This window comes from Acanthochromis polyacanthus, chromosome 3 (assembly GCF_021347895.1).
Source record: "Acanthochromis polyacanthus isolate Apoly-LR-REF ecotype Palm Island chromosome 3, KAUST_Apoly_ChrSc, whole genome shotgun sequence".
Classification (NCBI taxonomy): Eukaryota; Metazoa; Chordata; class Actinopteri; family Pomacentridae; genus Acanthochromis; species Acanthochromis polyacanthus.
The window spans coordinates 4,260,421-4,278,016 of NC_067115.1; the positions used below are offsets into that span (position 1 = coordinate 4,260,421).

The following is a 17,596-nucleotide window of genomic DNA, read 5'->3' on the forward strand; positions in this document are numbered from 1 at the left end:
TTCAGTATTCACAATTTGCCAACTGTAATTACCTGTGGATGAGATGACAGTCGTATCCAGAATAGGAGGCACACTACATTCTGGAATCATTAAAGCTACAACGATTGGCTGTGCCTGAGAAAGAAGATAACGAGATTCTCTGGTAGAACCACTGATATCCCAGAATGTCCAACACGTTGACAGCAAACAGTTACTCGATTCTGGATAAAGTACTGCTAATTTGTCTGCCTGCTAGTAGTACTCAAGAGTCCAAAATTTTAACTACAGTGTAGATATCAGTTCATAACTGCATTCACCTCCTTTTGACACTTTCCGATTTTACTGCTTTCCAACTCTGAATTATGATCAATTTAATTTGGCTTTTTTGACAAGAGTGGAGTCCATACCAGTTTAGAATTACCAGTTAACCTCAGCATGTTTTTGGACTGTGGGAGAAAGCCGGAGAAAACCCACATATGCACAGGGAGAACATACAAACTCCATACAGAAAGATCCCAGAAAGGCCGGGACATGAACCGAGGATCTTCCAGCTGCAAGGTGAAAGTGCTAACCACTGATCCACTGTATAGCCCGTCTATAAAGTGACTCGTCTTATTCAACACGGGTGCAGTGCGTTCGGTGCAGAAGTGACACAGTTAGTAAAATGGGGATCATCTGAGTCCAGTGAATGTGTCTCAAGTGATTATAGCATAAAGACACCTCCACTGTCAAGACTCAATGGTGAATCTATCCTCTTGGATATAGCTACACCCTGATGACAAAAGAACACTCCAGGCAACTCTCTGAAAAGGTTATTGAAAAGTATAAGTCAAAAGAAAGAAAGGAAACTTCAAGATCACTGAATATCCCTTGGAGTATCCATGATTAAGAAAAGGAAGGAATATGACACATGCATACCTTTTCTGAAAGCAGACTGTCCTTAAAAACTGATTGATCATGCAAGAAAGAGACTAGTGAGGGAGGCCACCAAGACACCTATGACTCCTCAGAAGGAGTGAAAAGCTTCAGCAGCTGTAATGAGAGAGACCAGTCAAAGTTTTGAAGGCAAATACGTAAATTCCTTCCCTTGGAGTAGCAACTCCTCCCACCCCAAACACAAAAGAAGCAGTTCATGGTTTCTGCTAGAGAACCATGGCCTCAGACCTCAAAGACTCGCCACACTTTTATCCTCAGAGCTACGCTATCCAGGCAAAACGTATAAAAGGAAATGGGTCGAAGGGGAGAGATCAGACAAAAGCAATTCAAAACACTCCAAATATTGCACAGACCTCACAGTACTGCAGTGCAATACTTTACAGCACTTGTTTCACCAGCACAAGACTAGCAGAAGTACACCAATCAATCAGAACATTATGACCACCTGCCTAATATTGTGTTGGTCTCTGTGATGGCTGTGCCCACAGCTACACAAAAGGTTGCAGCATTCACTCACCCACAAACACCACTGTCACGTTTAATTATTTTGAGTTACAGTCATTTAAATTATAACATACAGTTGTTTAGAATTGATTTATTAGCCTGCACATTTACTTTATAGATTTCATCATATGGCTGTTTGTTGGTAGTAATTCATTTCTACTTTGTTTGAGTTACCTGGATGATGCATGGAATTCTGGCCTGGACAAACAAAACATGAGAATGAGGGCGGAGCAGACCTTTATGCTGAAGGCCCTGTCATGGGCCATACCAAGAGCTTTACATCATAGGGGGGAATCAGGGTTTTGTTTAGTTAGTTTTATCTATTTTGTATATAGTTTCCCCCTGTATGTTAAATATGGTCTGATCCATCAGTACATATGTTGCCCCAGTGGGTCTGTTATTTGAGTTGGTGTCTAGTTACTGTCAGTCTTATTTTCAGTAGAGTTATATTTTGTTGACCTCTTTTAAGGACCTTATAGCTTTGATTTAATTAGCTTTAGTCTTTTGTTTTGTAAAAGTTGCTTTTGGACAATAAATTCTTCTTTTTTTTAAACTTTAAACCTGTGTCATTTTGTGCTTGACTGCTTGGCCCACGACAGTCTCCTTTATGCTGCTAAAACTCCTCTGACCCAGCGGGGCATGAACACAGGAGTTCTGGGGATATCCTGTGACACCAGGATGGTGGCAGTGAATTCTGTGGGTCCTGTGGGTTGCAGGGTGGGACCTATCTAGACCAGGTTTATCCTGGCACATCCCACAGATGCTCAATAAGATTTTGGACTGTGGAACCCGGGTGAACAGCTTAGCTCTGCCGTGTCCCCCGGCCACTCCTGAGCAGTTTTTGCAGTGAGTCGGAGCACTTTGTCCTGCTGAAGGTGACAACTGGCATCAAGGACTGCTGAGGAAATGGGGTTAGACAGGTGGAGGGGTTGCTTGACCTGCTATAGTTAGGTAGATGGTACATATCAAACATCTCCATCAATGTCAGAACTCAAGTTTTCTCAGCAGATTATTGCATTATAACAAGATGATTGATGTTATTTACTTCACCTGTCAGTGGTCATAATGTTGTGGCTGATCGATGTACATCATGACAGAACCGCATTACATGCAACAGGTGTAAACAGTAACCTGCTGATTTCATGCACATGTTCTTGTCGTAGCAATGACTGTCAGAGTTTAGACATGCAATATGTAACACACTTAACTCAAATCCAATCATTCCTATGCCACCACTGTGTCCTGGTTTTGTCCAGTCTGCTGGTATCTCTCGCTCTACAGGTGCACATTTGTGGTCTGTTTGGTCCATATCCACAAAATTCACCATCATTCAGCAAACAACTTTTGCAGCACTTTCCTTCACTTTGCATTCATCTTTGGAATGACTGTATCTTTAGATTCAAATATCTGCTTGTTCGGAGTGATGAAAGAATATGTATTGTACTCCCCATAAGCCAAACAAAGCTTACATGACTTCCAGACTCACTTGGAGGCACAATGTAAACTGTATATAAATTACAGCATTAGCTCTGTTAAGCTTGCTCATGTATATGTCCCTTATTCAAAGTTTATCTTGAGTGCAAGTGCTGCATTCACAGTTTTCACTTAAAAACTGCATATTCAGTAATATTTAGATTTTACGCTATTGCACAAAGAGTTGCATTTAAAGAGAATGTGTCTAACCATCAGAGCATCTACATGTTATCCAAATGACCAAAAATAATTATAGGGCTTTTATTTTACTTGAGCAAGAACATAAATTTAATTAGAAGAAGTTGAATGAGGGGGAGCATTCCAGAGGAAAACTAGAGCAACTACTACTGTCATATTAAGATTTACTACTTGTTAGATTTGTTCCATGTCACTCTGTATGTTATCTTCTATGTTTTGCATGATGTGCAAAACATTGGATGTTTTATGCTGTCTGAGTTTTGTCATTAAACTGGTTCTCAGAGAAACAATGTCATAGTAACCTTATTTTGGAACAACAAATTCAAATTTAAGACATTTTGTTGTCGGGTTTCCTCAGTTGTTTTCTGTATTAGACCACACCCCGTGTACCTTTTCAGTCAATTTTGTTTTTATTCAGCAACAGTGAATAAATGTGGTTTAGAAATGATGTGGCCGCATCCCCTGACCAATCCTGAATCTGTTGACATCTTCTCTTGTTATTGACCATTTTGTCTGTAGAATATTAAAACTGTGAAAAATGTGGACCCAGAAAGTTCACATAGTCCAAGGAAATATATTCAGGCTAATTCAGAAACAGTGAGTGTTTTATTATTGTTTGAAAAATGATGAATGCAGTGTTTTTTTCTAGTTTAATCCCACCCAGTCTTTGAAAGAGTCTGCTGTTAAATCGTGTTGACAATTTAAAATCGCAATTATTTCCTCGTCTCTAACTTTTCTTTTTTGTGTGTGTTTTTGAGAGTTTTACTTGATATAACCTAATTCTGAAATAGACTGGGGTTTTTTTCACATCACTGGGGAAATATTTCATGCTAAGCTTTCATTCATTGTTATTCAAGTGGTCTGAGAGGAAACTAGAATTATGTAGCTCCCACTGAAAATAAATAAATACCATTCAGTGATGTCTCTGGATCGAGATGTTCAGTAGCACGTTGAAAGTCTTAAGTTGCCATAAACCTGCTTTAACTAGGTAATCTGCAATACAGGCACCCCACTGAATTTGTTTGAATTCAGGCTGTATAACGAACCATTTAACCAACCTCGAATTAAAGTAGCAGCCAGAGAAATGCAACCAGCAAATTGCATAGGCTGCAATTCAAGACATAGGCCATGATGTGTCCCTTCAAATGACTGTGACACTATTTTGCCTTTGTGGCACCACTCCTCCATGTTCCACATGTATTATACAGTGAATACTAAATTGAAACTCCACAAAAAACAACCCAAAAACATTATATCATATATCAATCTCAATATGTCAGAAAAATCACAACCACAAACCTTTCCTAAATCATGCAGCCTGAGTTGAAATGTTGAAAAACAATGAGTAATGTATTTTTATCGCAGGCATCCTCATTCTTCACAAGGTCTAGCTCATGACAAGAGTTTTTAGCAATTCTTCCACCCAGATGAGATGAAGTAGTTCAGCCACAGTAAGAGTCAGATGTGAAGGACTTTCACTCAGGAAAGTGGGCTTCAAATCCCAAGTGAAGCCACCAATCTATGTTAACTGCTTATTGCAGCTTTAACTTTGAGGAATAGGACTTTGTAATTCAGTATAAGACATTTATTCCACTTTCACAAGGGTTGTTTTTGCAGTAAAAAGACTATAAAACAACAGAGGGAATATTCTTCTCTTTATCTTCCTTCTTCTGTTTTCACTCTTTAGCTTGCTTATTTTTTCTTGCAAGGACTCTTACTGGCTGCTGATTGTTCTGCTTGTAATGTTGGCAAGCTAGAACATGATGTGAGGATGCTTTTTATAGACTTTAGCTCTGCCTTTAACACTGTCATCACCAGCAGACTGTAAACTGTCTGACTTTCACAGTCCACCTGCCACTGGATCAAGGACTTTCTAACACCCACAGACGGTCAGAATAGGAAACCACCCTTCCACCACCATCACAGTCTGCACTTGCTCCCCACAGGGCTGCATGCTGAGCCCCATCCTCTGCTCACATATCACTGTTCCCCCATCCATAGTTCCAACACTATTATTAAGTTCACCGACTATACGACGGTGGTTAGTTTTTATCTCAGGAGGAGATGAGTCCGCCTACAGAGATGAAGCCTAAAGACTGACAGTGTGGTGTTCAGGGAACAATCTGGTCCAAAACTCCACAAAAACCAAAGGACCTATTATGGACTTTGAACAAAAACAAGCAGACCATAATCTGCTAACAACCAACAGGGATTGTGCGGAAAGGGACCTTGCCCTCAGAGTCCTGGGTAAACACACTGATGAAAAATTTCTGCAGGAGTTCCAACACCGCAGCAGCAGTAAAGAAGGCAGTAGCTTCAATTTCATGAGGATCCTCAGCTCGTGTCCTTGGACCACAGCGAGTTTGATGGCGTACCGTATCTCTATGTGGTTCTTCAGCTGCTAAGCAGTGGATACAAGAGTCCTCCAGAGGATCATCAACACCATCCAGAGGATCATCTACACCATCCAGAGGATCATTGGTTGCTCACTGCCTTCTCTGGACAACTTCTTCATCTGCCTCAGTAGAGCAACAAACATTCTGAAGGATCAGTCCCATTCTGGACACCCTCTGTTTGATCCACTACCCTCAGGTAGATGCTTTAAGTCCATCAAAACACATACAAACACAGCCTCTACCCCAGAGCCAGAAAAGAGCTGAACTCTGTCAAATACTCTTACTAACTGTTTGGGCCTACCTACTAACTAATAATGCATTTTCTATTTATTTATTGTGTACTAAAGACTGAGCTCAATACAGTTTAAAAAAAATCCACTAAAGTGCATTTTTTTAACCCCTTCAAGTAAAGCCCTCATGGACCAAACAGCACATGCACATCTTCATTTGGCTTAAAATGACAATTAAATATCCACCACAGCCAGAGATGCAAACACCAGTTCAATCAGGCTGCAGTGCGTTGACCAGTCACCCAGATTGTATGTTAATCTCCAGAGGCGACTGATCTTGCATGCACAAATACACATGTACACACAGATGTGGTCCGGTCGTATCAAACCATGATAACTGTTTTAGTCCCATCTGGCTCGTGAGCTTGGTGGTTATCCTGCCAGGGAGTCAACAGACAAGACACAGAAAGAGATCAGGAAGGAGTGTCTTTATTTTGCATCCAACGGTATGAACAGCAGAAGAATAAAATAAAACACTGCCTGTGGAAGAGAGCACTGCTGTTTGAACTAGGTGTACGTATTCATCTCAACATCAAAACACAGAGATGAATACCCCGACGTGATGACCTTTTCATCACCTCAGCACTCTTGATCCCTCTGAAAAAACAGGATGCTGCGGTTACTCTGAAAGCACCAAAACAGCTCAACAGCGCCTCTCTGTGGGACATTTAGATATCGAGCTTGAGTGAAATGTGCTTTCTATCTTGATTGTGTGGAAAAACATCGGTCATTTCAGTGGCAGTAGAGTGAGACCTGGTCATTGTTTTCCTTGCTGAAAAAAATGTACAGACTAAAGTTCATAAACATTTAATAGAAAATGCTGGCACATAAAAACATGAAAGAAACTGTGAAAAAAATTGGGAAATATTCAAGAAATGCTGTTTTAGTTTGGCCTGCTTAAGTGCTAACTAGCGAAATACTAATAATCTTCGTGTAGAACTGACTCTGCAGTGGCACAGGATTTGATATCTTGTTTAATAATAATAATAATAATAATAATAGTAATAATGGTAATTGTTGCTCTTCTTCTTAATGTTATTATTATATCATCTGGCAAATCACTGCAGGCCAAGTAGCAGTTCAATTTATTGGGCACTCTTATTATTCACTTTATGTGTCATGGCGGGCATGTAGAAGTACACTATGAGGTCTCACACACAGTAGGTTTTTTTATGTAACACGAAACTGATATTTGCAAAATTTTATTTGTTCATTTTACAGTATAAATTCTATCATACAACTATAATTCTGCCTTATAATAACTGTGTTCTGAGTGTTTGCTGAGCCATCCAAGAGTTAAAACTGCACTAAACATTTTATTTTAAAACCCAGACAAACTCCCTTTCTACCTTAAAATGGCTTTAAAGGAGGACTACACCGGCGCTTCCTCTAAAATGTGAAGATCTATTAAGACCTGTCCACTCACTGCAGCTCGTACACACCGGCTCACCTGTGACTCTTCTCAAATGCTATACATTTATTCTATACTACACAAATTCTGATATTGTGGGACTTCAGCCATATGTGTTTGAGCCGGAAACCAATAATGGGGAAGAAGAATGACACAGAAAGTCAAGCTGAAAGGTCTGTCTCTTTAAATGTGCTTTGTGTGAAGCCTCAGAAGTCTGAATCTGTATGTTTGATGTTGTCATAAGTGCACTGCAGCTTCAAGGTGGACGAGCAACAAGACTGACTGCCCTCCACATTACATAGCTGATTTACATCAGAGGGAGTCTCTAATAATGGATCAAAAGACTGCATAAGGTGAAAAACGTATTATTTCCACCTTATCCTATAGCAGTCAGCTAAAGAGTGAGTGTATTTCTCTGCATTTTCTCCCCACGATGTCTACGATATATCTCCTGTCACCTAATTAAATCAAGCATAAAGCAAATGAAAAATTCTGCATCTTCCTTCTTACATTCATATAGTCTAAACTATGAGACAACAGCTGAAAAACAAAACAAAGCAAAGCTTTTTGAAGAGCTTTTAATTAAAAGCCTTGTACAAGAAACACACAGAAAGCAACAACAGTAACAGGTAACATGACACTGAATACATAATCTGTACAATAAGGGTTTGCAAAACATGCTTCAGAAGTTCAGATACATTACAATGTCATCATTATCCTCCACCTCCTCGTCATTTCCATTAATACAATGTACATAATTCATATCAGCATAAAACCAGACAAAACTGCAGTCTTGACACAATAAAATCAGAGTTTTCCTTCTCATCAAACCCATATTGGACTATTTAAAAAAAAAATGGCATTCAAATAAAACAGCATCACATTGACATTATTATGCATATTTCAAAATAGTATTAAAGTACAGTACAAACGAAAAAATAAATGCTTAAAAAGAACACATTTCAATTCATTAAGCATCTTATCCATACATTTAAACAAGGATCCTTCTTTTTTTTTCCAACTAGTGCCAAGTACATCTAGCACTTCAAATTACATCACATATAAATGTAAAACAACTCAAAAGGGGGGGAAAATAGGCTTAAAAAGTCAAATAATAAAATCAAGAGCCCTATTTGGTTGAAAGACAGGCCACTATGTTGAGTTGTGCTACCCCATATGACAAAGAAAAAGAAGGAAATAAAAAGAAAAACATCGCTTAGCAGCCTAATACCTTACACATCTACCAACTGCAAGAGTCACTTCTATCCACCACTTAAAGATATTTAAGATACAGTAGATGAAAAAATCTATTCCAAATCGTGATAAATCCATCTGGAGAAGAAAATAAGCCTTTAGTTTACCGTGTTTGTGGAAAATAAAGGACTCTGCTTTCACTTTCAGTCAAGCAAGAATTAAAGTACTGTCCTTTAAAAAAAAAAAAAAAAAAAAAAAAAACTTAATTTGAATTTGATTTCAGAATCATTTTTCTTCATATAATGGATGTGTCATTTTGGAATAAATCCTTCCATGTGTAACCTATGAGAGTATTGAAACAGTATTGACAACAACTAGAACCATCCAGTACATGACAGGAGAGCAGCCAGCGTCACCCTCTGGTGTTACCCACACAGGAGACGTGGCACTCAGAGCTTTTGGAAAACAGAAACCGATAAAAGTTACTACAGTTTGCTATAATGTAATCCTTAAAGTCATCAAGCTGAAGTCATGATCTAATGGAGTATTGTTTTATTTTTTAGCTGTTCTGTGTAACAAGAGCCAACTAGGACGAGGTAAACGTCGCCTGGAGTGCAGCTGGGGGTGACCGGAGCAGCTATAAGGCAACACATGCGGAAGATTTTAAAATATTATACCACAGAGATACATCAGAGTAAGAGCCAAGGTCCGGGAAGGTCTAAAAAGAGCCGGCAGCACCAGAAAAAAGAATCCGTGTGTGAAGAGCCACGTTCATTTTAAGTACTTCTGATACACCTGAAGGTCAAAAACTTTGATCACTTTCAAGCTTTTTGGGATTTCGATGGAAACGACCAGCAGTGAAGGTGCTCGTCAAAGGTTCGCGATCAAGAACTCGAGGGTGATGGATCAAACTTTCTGAGATCAAGCATCTTTTCTAACCATCAAGCTGCCTAACACGCCATCTGACTGTAATAAGATCCCGCTGAAAGACAGCGCACCTGGTGTGTTTGAAGAACACGACCGCACCGATGTCCTCTACAGTCAGAAGACGACAGCTCAGACAGATGTGCCTCAATAAAAGCAGCAAGGCAGGAAATAAAATACTTGGTCCATTTGGGTAAGAAATATGAAGCGTCTGATGGACTGTCGCCTCAGATTGATCAGAGAAGTACGGAATTGATACATTTATCAGCTGCAGACAATTTGTCTTGAGGTGATTTCCCACTGGGGAAACCAGCAGTAACAGAGGATGTTTTGTAGGTTTCTGGATAGAACAAGGCGTCCTTTGGTCTAATTTCTCATTGTTCCTCTGCAAGTACTCAAGAGCACCATGAAATCTAAAGTAAGCACATTACAATGTTCAAAAAATCTGGATTTAAAGCCAGCACATAAAAAACATAGTGTCTTGCTCATATCGATTTAAGCATCGTGGCCGACAACCTGCAACATGCTGTATTACGGTTTACTGCCAATAGCACACATTCTTGTGCCGAGAATGGGAAGAAAGAGAGCGCTAGAGAGAGCGGTTCAATCCCTGGCTCCCTTCTCACCTCTGCACAGCCGACCAATCACAGAGCAAGGTGGATGTGATTGTGAGACCCCCAACAGAACAGAACAACAATGACGAGAGTCCTCCAGTTGCAGCACTAGCCCTATGGATGGCAAGAAGACACTGTGAACCACGCTACATGAACCACTTGCATTGACACGAGTACTTGAGAACATACTAATCAAGAACAGTTACTGCAGCTAAAAGACCGACTGACAAGATCCAAGGGAACAAAGTGTGGAAAACTCTTTGTCTTACCCGCTAAAGTTAAAGCTAAACAGACAAAACTTACCCCTCACTACTGATTTTTACAAGCCAAAACTGCCTGGATTCATGCTGGACAGACTTGAAATCACAGACTCAACAAACTACTCTTTTTCATTGGTGGCTTCAGCCTGAACTGTGTTCAGCTCATGGACCTTCTGGGTCTTGACAAGTCGGGAAGTTACACGGTGAGATTCTAGCATACAGAGGAAATATCACAATTATTTGCCGGCCAGTTTAGAGTCTTGGAGGACGTTACAGAGCTGAAGATGGTGGGTTGTGAGAAAACAAGGATAGTAAGGAAAGACCGCAAGGACAGCAATAACTTAAAAGTCTATTGTTTTTGTATATTCTTATGCAGCTTTTAAGGTTGTGCGTGCATATAAATACTTACTCACACTGTATATATATGCATGTGCGTTCAAGAGAGCAAGAGGAAAAGGCCTTGAAAAATTGATGAACAACATAGAACAGGTTGTATTTTGATGCAGTCAAGTGCATTGCATTTACCTCGCTGTATCGATGCTGAGAGTCCAACAGTGTTAAGTGCAAAAACACATCATCTCATTTATCGTTAACAAGCTGGACTCCCAACGAGAGCAGGAGTCAGGAAACAGCCAACAGAGCAGAGTACGGTCTAAACAGTATGCTTCTTTCACATACATCAAGTGTGCTTGATAAAAGCTCAGCCCTCACACCAGACGGGTGAGGGCTTCACTTTTCGGACTAATCTGTAGTGCACCAAACAAGCTAAAGTGAGCATGTCTGAAGCAAGTGAAAGAAAACAGATTCCATTTCCATTCAAGTCTGCTTCTAGGAGTCAGTGCTGTGCAAGTGGATAAATATGGCAATTTAAATGACAAGGAGGGCGTATTAGCTGCCCCTTTTCGAATTTATACACTTCTTTTTCAAAAAAATATGCTTTTTTTTTACTATTCAACGGCTGGGCGGTGTTAACATTACATTACATTTTATTAACTATTATGCAAGTATGGACAAACCCTAAAGATAAAGGTAGGGCTGAAGTGGCAACACTGGCATGATATCTTCTCTATCATCAATGGCATCTTCATAACATCTGACCTCCTATGGCTTTGCTGGGGAGGGGTCTTCAGCGGTGGTGGCAGGAGGAGGGGAGGAGGCGTTTTCTGGGCTGGCCGAAGGAGAGGCAGGGCCGGAGGCAGGGGAGGGGAACTCTTTTATGGTGACGGTAACAAGGTTGGTGGTGACGTCTGTGACCACCACATCCTTGCAGCTCGGCGCCATTTCCGGGTGCCAGTCGGGGTCTCCCTCGGCGGGCACCCTCTGGGGTTCAGCAGGGGCAGAGCTTTGGTCCCCAGGAGCGACAGTGGGAAGCGTGGTGGGCGGCTGACGTTTAGCCCTGCGCTGCCGAGGATTTTTCCTCCCTCCCTCTGAGGACACTGAGTGGTCCTGGGCACCCTCCTCCTCTTCGTCTTCCAAGGAGGAAGAGGGAGAGGAGGGGAGGAATGGAGAAGCAGACGCCGCCGGGTTTCCATCGGAGGATGGGGCAGGAGCAGATGGCTTGGCGCTCTGGCCCTTCTGGGTCTCTGTGTGAGGTTTACTGGACTTGGCATCCTTGCTGGAGGGTGATGCTCCGGCGGCAGGCTGAGGCTGTGCGGCCGTGGCATTGGTGGGAGATTTTCCTTCAGACCCACTGGAGCTGGAAGGAGAAGGAGGTGACTGGTACTGCGATGAGGTGGTGCGTCTGTCCCGAGCGCCTGTGGTGGAGCATGAGCCTGGGTGGGAGTGGAAAGGCACGGGACCTCCACACTGCAGCCCAAATGGTTTTCCATACATCGGGAACCCCAGCATCTTCAGAGGAGGCTGGAAAGGTCTATAGGGGGCTTCTCCCTTCTTCCCAATGATGCGATTCCGGGAAGGGATGTTTTGGCGTCCTGCTGTAATATTCCTACTGCCCGAGGCGGTGCCACCCCGGCCTGGCTTGTCAATGACCTTCAGATTGAGGATAATCCGACCTCTCTTGACCTCCCGGGGCTTGACTCTACGGTTCAGGATGCGGACGGTCTCAGAGAAGGGGGAGACGTGCATGCGGGAGGGGAAGCCACCAGGGTTGGAGAAAGTAGCCGCCATGGGGTCAGAGCGAGGCAGAGGGCGCCTGGACATCCGGTGGCAGCGGTGAATGTCTTTCTTCAGCTTGTGGGTGGCGGCAAGTGAGTTGAGTTTAGGAGAGGGAGCCACAGTGGAGGAAGACGAAGACGATGAAGGTAGATGATGAGGCAGGGCGGAGGAGGAAGAGGAAGCTGCTCGACTGGAAGTGGACGAAGAGGAACGCGGGGTGTTCTGACGGCTGCTTGAGGCTCGGCTGCTGGTCTCTCTTTTCTGTCCACGAGCCTGAAGGAGAAAATGGATTAAGACAGCATTTTCACAGAGGGAGACAGATTTTTGTGATCTGATAATGCCACCTCGAAAAATCAGACTGCGCAATATCCGCTTTGTTCCAGTATTAGTGTGGGAAAAATGTGTTTGTCATTCAGAAGTAAAACTGACATGGTCTTAGTGTTAAAACTGATTTACAATTGGTCGAAAAAAATATTGTTTTGTTATCACAACTATTTGACAGCACCCATATAAAACCAGCTTGACAGAAAAATGTCATTATCTGCTACAGTTTAATCACACCAGCTGTTCACCTCAAGGCATTAAACTTCTTCTCGACTGCCTTTTGAGGGACATCTATTGATTTATTACCGTCATGGATTTAGTTGCAAAGTCAAACACAACACCACTGCTGTGGACACATTTTGGTTTTAAGCCAAATAAGCTAGAAAAGCTCAATAACTTCAAAGAGGAGATTTATCAGATTTGCAGCAAGAAGGATTTAGTTAAAAGTGGCAATAATCTAAAGCTAAGAGGCATAAAATTAACAGAAAGAGACGAATAAACCACTGATCACAACTATTTCTATGACAACTGTCAAATAAAATGTTTCGATGGTGAAAGTTCTATGTAAAGCGTCAATGAGTTACTACACAGTACATGTTGAGCTCCTGGTCACACTGATGACAGCCAGTAAAACAGTGTTGGGATAACAGTGTTATAACACTAATGTAAATATTGGCTAGAAATTAGACGTTTTTTAGGCCTTAAGGGTTTATCACCAGGAGTACTTAGCAGCATATAGACAGATTTAGATCTGAACATAAAGCTCAGCAACACAGCTACCTTTAACTGTGATTTTCAACAAAAATAGTCAAAGTGAGATCTCCGTATTGTTGTTAAGGTCAATATTGCCAGTCTAAATAATCCCAAAGCTCCTGTGCAGCTGAAACTACAGCTCAGATTATGACTGGCTAGCTCACATGTCATGCTATGTAAGACATTATAGTCAGACTTTGTAAAGCTTCAGAAAGCCCTTTTCTGTGGCCAAAGGTTTGTTGGCTGTAACACCTGTCAGCCTGCACTATGCCCACCCCACAACGAGTTAAAACACAGAAGCTGAGTACAAATGAAACCCCGCAGCGCTGACTTCTTTTCACACTATTTTATAAAGTCAAGACACACAAAGTGAAGCATGTTGTGAGAATAAGAATTACAATATACTTCAAAAGACGGCCTGCATCAAGTATGTTAACCCAATTCCTACTTTAACAACCACAAACTGAAACTTCAAGTTTCCTGTAACGCGCTGAAACCAGAACAAAGATGCTTATTTGACATAAAGCATTCTAATTATTTTCTCAATTTAGCTAAGCTGCATTTTTCTGCCTGAAAATGACTCATGTAAGACAAGAAACTAGCTTTTCCATCACTGCTAAAGTGTCAGTGTCCATTAAATATAATATTTTTATACAGTAGCTCGTCCCTATTTGGAAGCTTTAAAGCAACCATCATAAACTGTACCTTCATAACAAAGTTTTTGGGTTTCGGTCCCCGTTTCTTTGGCCCATGCAGCTCTCTTTCCCGCTCCCTATAAAAAGAAAATGACAGTTAGAAAAGTAAAGTGAACAAAAGGAAAGAATGAAGATAGGCTAAAAAAAGAACCAGAGAGTGAGAGCAAATATAACAAATCTCAAGAGCTGACAGCAATGAAAGCTGTGGGTGTGTGAAAGTAGAGCAAGCGGGGACAGAGAACATCTGAAGTTTGTACAGAGTTTGGTTGTCTGTCTGCTCGTGTCCGCTTTAGTTTCCATTTGATGTGTCATTTTAGTTCTTCCTGTCCATTTTAGTTTACTGTAAACATCTGCGTGAGCAGCACAAGTCTTTTATGTGGCTTGGCAACTGACAGAAAGTTCAGATGTTCAGCTCAGATGGGCTTTTTTTTTTTTACAATCAGACATAGAAGAGGAGGAAGAATATGAAGACATTAAAATAAGACATGAAAGCAAGAGAAAACATGAGCGTTTACAGTGAGATACATGCAAGTCAACTTAAAATGATCCTGACCTGGGTCAAATTCTAGACAAAATGTGCACAAAAAAAACACTCAGATCAAAAAACAAGGCGCATATGAACTCCCAGTGAACCAGCTTTACTCACTTTTGCTCAAAACCCAAAATCAGTCTGTCATCCAGAATGTTCTCCTCTGGCTCCCAGGTGCTGTGCCTACAAGAAGATGGAGCAACATGATGAATTATACCACAAAGTTTACCATCAGCTAATTTTACACCCCATCAGATATGAGCAACACTTTCGGTTGATTGTGAGCACATTAAAAACAATGCAGACAAATACTTCATTTTGAAAAGAAAGCCATCATTAAGAGCAGCACTTACTTCATTGCCCATCCTTTCCATTTTACCAGATATTCAATTCTTCCCTGCAAGAAAAAGACAGACGGTGGATTACCAAAAACAGCTCACACGTGAGAAGACAGATTCTGCAAAAACCCTGAAATCTCAAACACCTTTTGCAGCTCTTAGTGTTCTACATTTGTGGGAATTTCTGTCCTTTATGTTCAACACACACAAAAAAAAATCATACATGCCTTTCATGCAAAGCAACATCACATTAACTTGTAGGACTTTATATTTTAGTCTGAGATTGATTATATTCCGTTAAAGAAATGCTATAAATTACAGCTGTGAATTTCTTAACATTTGACTAAGAACACTTCACTGTTCTCATTGGATATAAGCTCATTCTCACTATAGTTATAGCAGAAAATATAATGAGTATCACACATTTTCACTGTTTTTACTGTTAGCAAAATAAGTATGATGAGTTCATGTGAAATCTGGTTTTGTTGTTGGATTGCCAGCATTTCACAAGAAGAGCTGCAACTATGAAGTTCCAACAGACATTTCAGAAGTGAGTGGAGGCCTGGTGGGCCTGCTGGTTAACTTTATATACTTCAGATGGCAGCCTGCCATAATTTATAGGGTCTCCTCTAGGATACAAGTCTTGCTGCACTGATAATACACAGAAAATCAGAAGCCCTTCAGCAGCTGTGTAGACAGACTCTCACACCAGCAGTACATGAGTGCAAGCACTAATGTTTTGGCAACCATGTTTCACACCATGCAGAAGAACACAAGTCTGAAACAGCCTCTAATGTGGTTGCTACCTACACCTCCACTACAGGCTGTAAAATGCACACTGTGACCGTATAGCTTTAGCTACCATTAGCTGGCAAAGAAAGCAGGCCCCTCCATTTCATAGCTCAGCCCACATCACATCGCCGGGACTGCCTTGTTCTGCAGCTAGCCCCTTCTTTGTGTCGCTGTTTTTATTGCCCTGCCAGTGCCTGAATATACGAGCCATGACTGATAGCCTCGCTGGTTAGCTCCTTGTTAGCTCTGGCTAGCAAACTAGAGGCATCCGCCATCCACAAGGCCTCCGCAGCATAGCATAGGCGCAAGAAGACAGCCCGGAGCCTATGGACCGGAGCGGTGACGCGCTGTGCCGACCGCGGCCAACATCTGCAGCCAGTCAAAACACGCGGGACGGCGGCGGCTGGAGCTCACCTTGCGGACGCGGCGTTTCAGTATGGCTTCCGCGGCGAAAATGCGATCTCCCGCCGCCGAGGGCTCCATGTTTCATGCCCCAGACTGAGCTACCTGTCTCTGTTTGTGTCTCTCCTGGCGACAAGCTCCGCTGTCTGCTCGGGTCGACCACAGCCAAACTGTGTGAGAGGCAGCAGACACACTCACTCAAACACACACACACACACTCACTCACACTCAGCACTACAGCGGCGGCGGCGCGGCCAGCCTGCTCTGTCACGTGGCCGGGGTCAGCCCCTCTGGTCGCCCTGGCAACGACGAAGACACTCACGAGGATGCAAAGAACCGCGCGCTGCTTTGAGCTTTCTCCATCGCTGTCAAATGATAGGAGGCGCCTTGATGACTCCTCCCTGAAACAGACAAAACTCTCAGTTCACAGCGATAGTTTGGAAAAGCAGACTGTTTACACATAATCTCGGTGGAGGCGGCACCTTGAAAAACAAACTCTGAACTCAAAATTCACCTCTTCCTAAGGCTCAGGTCAGGATTTCAAAAATACTAGGGGCATGACCTACCAAGCAGGGTATGTTCCCACAATATTGGCTAACATTACCAACAAGATCCAATAATGTCTTCAAGAAAACACTTTATTATAATGCTCAAATAACCTTTTGAGGATATTTATTGTTTTAAATAGTGTTCCTATGAGGTTAAAAGTGAACTAAGGCAGAACGTTTGAACTTTCAGAGGATGTTTGGAAGATGTCAGATTATGTTACATGATAACAAAAGAAGAACATTCCCAAACCAATCTTAAAAAATGCTTTCCAGATGTTATCCAGACCTCAAAAAGACAGAATGAATGTCCCTGTAACTTGATGCAATAACAAAAATAGAATATTTTACTGCAGTATTCTCAGGATGTTCTCAGAAACCTGCTGTTAAACATGTTCTTCTCTAAAACATTCCCTTAATGTTACATAATAAAGTAAGAACACTGATGCAACATTCAGAAAATGCTTTAAAAAAATTTTTGGGGTTGTTTCTACATAGAACTTTATTTTACCTTTCAGAACATTATGGGAACTAAAAGAAAACAACATGCAGAAAACATTACTAGACCTTTGGAGAACTTTCTCAACATTACAGAATCAAGCCCCACCCTAATCACAGAAAACTAAATGTTTTAATTATCGATATTTACACGTTTTTTTCCATTAGCTATTTGTAAAATGCATTAATTAGTATTTTTACAGTTTATTTTATCATGTTAATTTGTTTTTACTTTACATTTTTAACACAGCACATACTGAATTTTTTTCTTGTAGGTAATGGTATTTTTAATAACCCTAATAGTGGTTCTGTTCAGCTCAAGTCTAGAGTATTGCAGACAATTATTCCCAGAGACATTGCATTAGAGAGTGCCCTGATGTGTAGATTTACAGCCACGCACGGCAGCATTTTGCAACACCGTTCTTA

The 17,596-nt window shown here is 41.5% G+C and overlaps 1 protein-coding gene across 1 annotated transcript; it reads right to left on the reverse strand.

Moving 5' to 3' along the window:
- Window positions 1-7,749: 7,749 nt before the first annotated feature.
- Window positions 7,750-16,522, reverse strand: cbx6a (chromobox homolog 6a). Its single transcript, XM_051945247.1, has 5 exons — window positions 16,140-16,522; window positions 14,949-14,992; window positions 14,713-14,778; window positions 14,077-14,143; window positions 7,750-12,567 (listed from the first exon to the last, which is right to left on the reverse strand). The coding sequence occupies exons 1-5, from the start codon at window positions 16,206-16,208 to the stop codon at window positions 11,281-11,283; spliced, it is 1,533 nt and encodes a 510-aa protein (XP_051801207.1). The 5' UTR covers window positions 16,209-16,522; the 3' UTR covers window positions 7,750-11,280.
- Between the last annotated feature and the right edge of the window lie 1,074 nt (window positions 16,523-17,596).

Bases quoted from the DNA above. Each gene is read 5' to 3' on its own strand.
- cbx6a (XM_051945247.1), bottom strand. From the start codon at position 16,208: ATGGAGCCCTCGGCGGCGGGAGATCGCATTTTCGCCGCGGAAGCCATA. The intron at 14,779-14,948 runs GTAAGTGCTGCT...ATCTTCTTGTAG, and splicing joins TGGAAAGGATGGGCAATGAA to GCACAGCACCTGGGAGCCAG. The intron at 14,144-14,712 runs GTGAGTAAAGCT...TTCTTTTTATAG, and splicing joins ATTTTGGGTTTTGAGCAAAA to GGAGCGGGAAAGAGAGCTGC.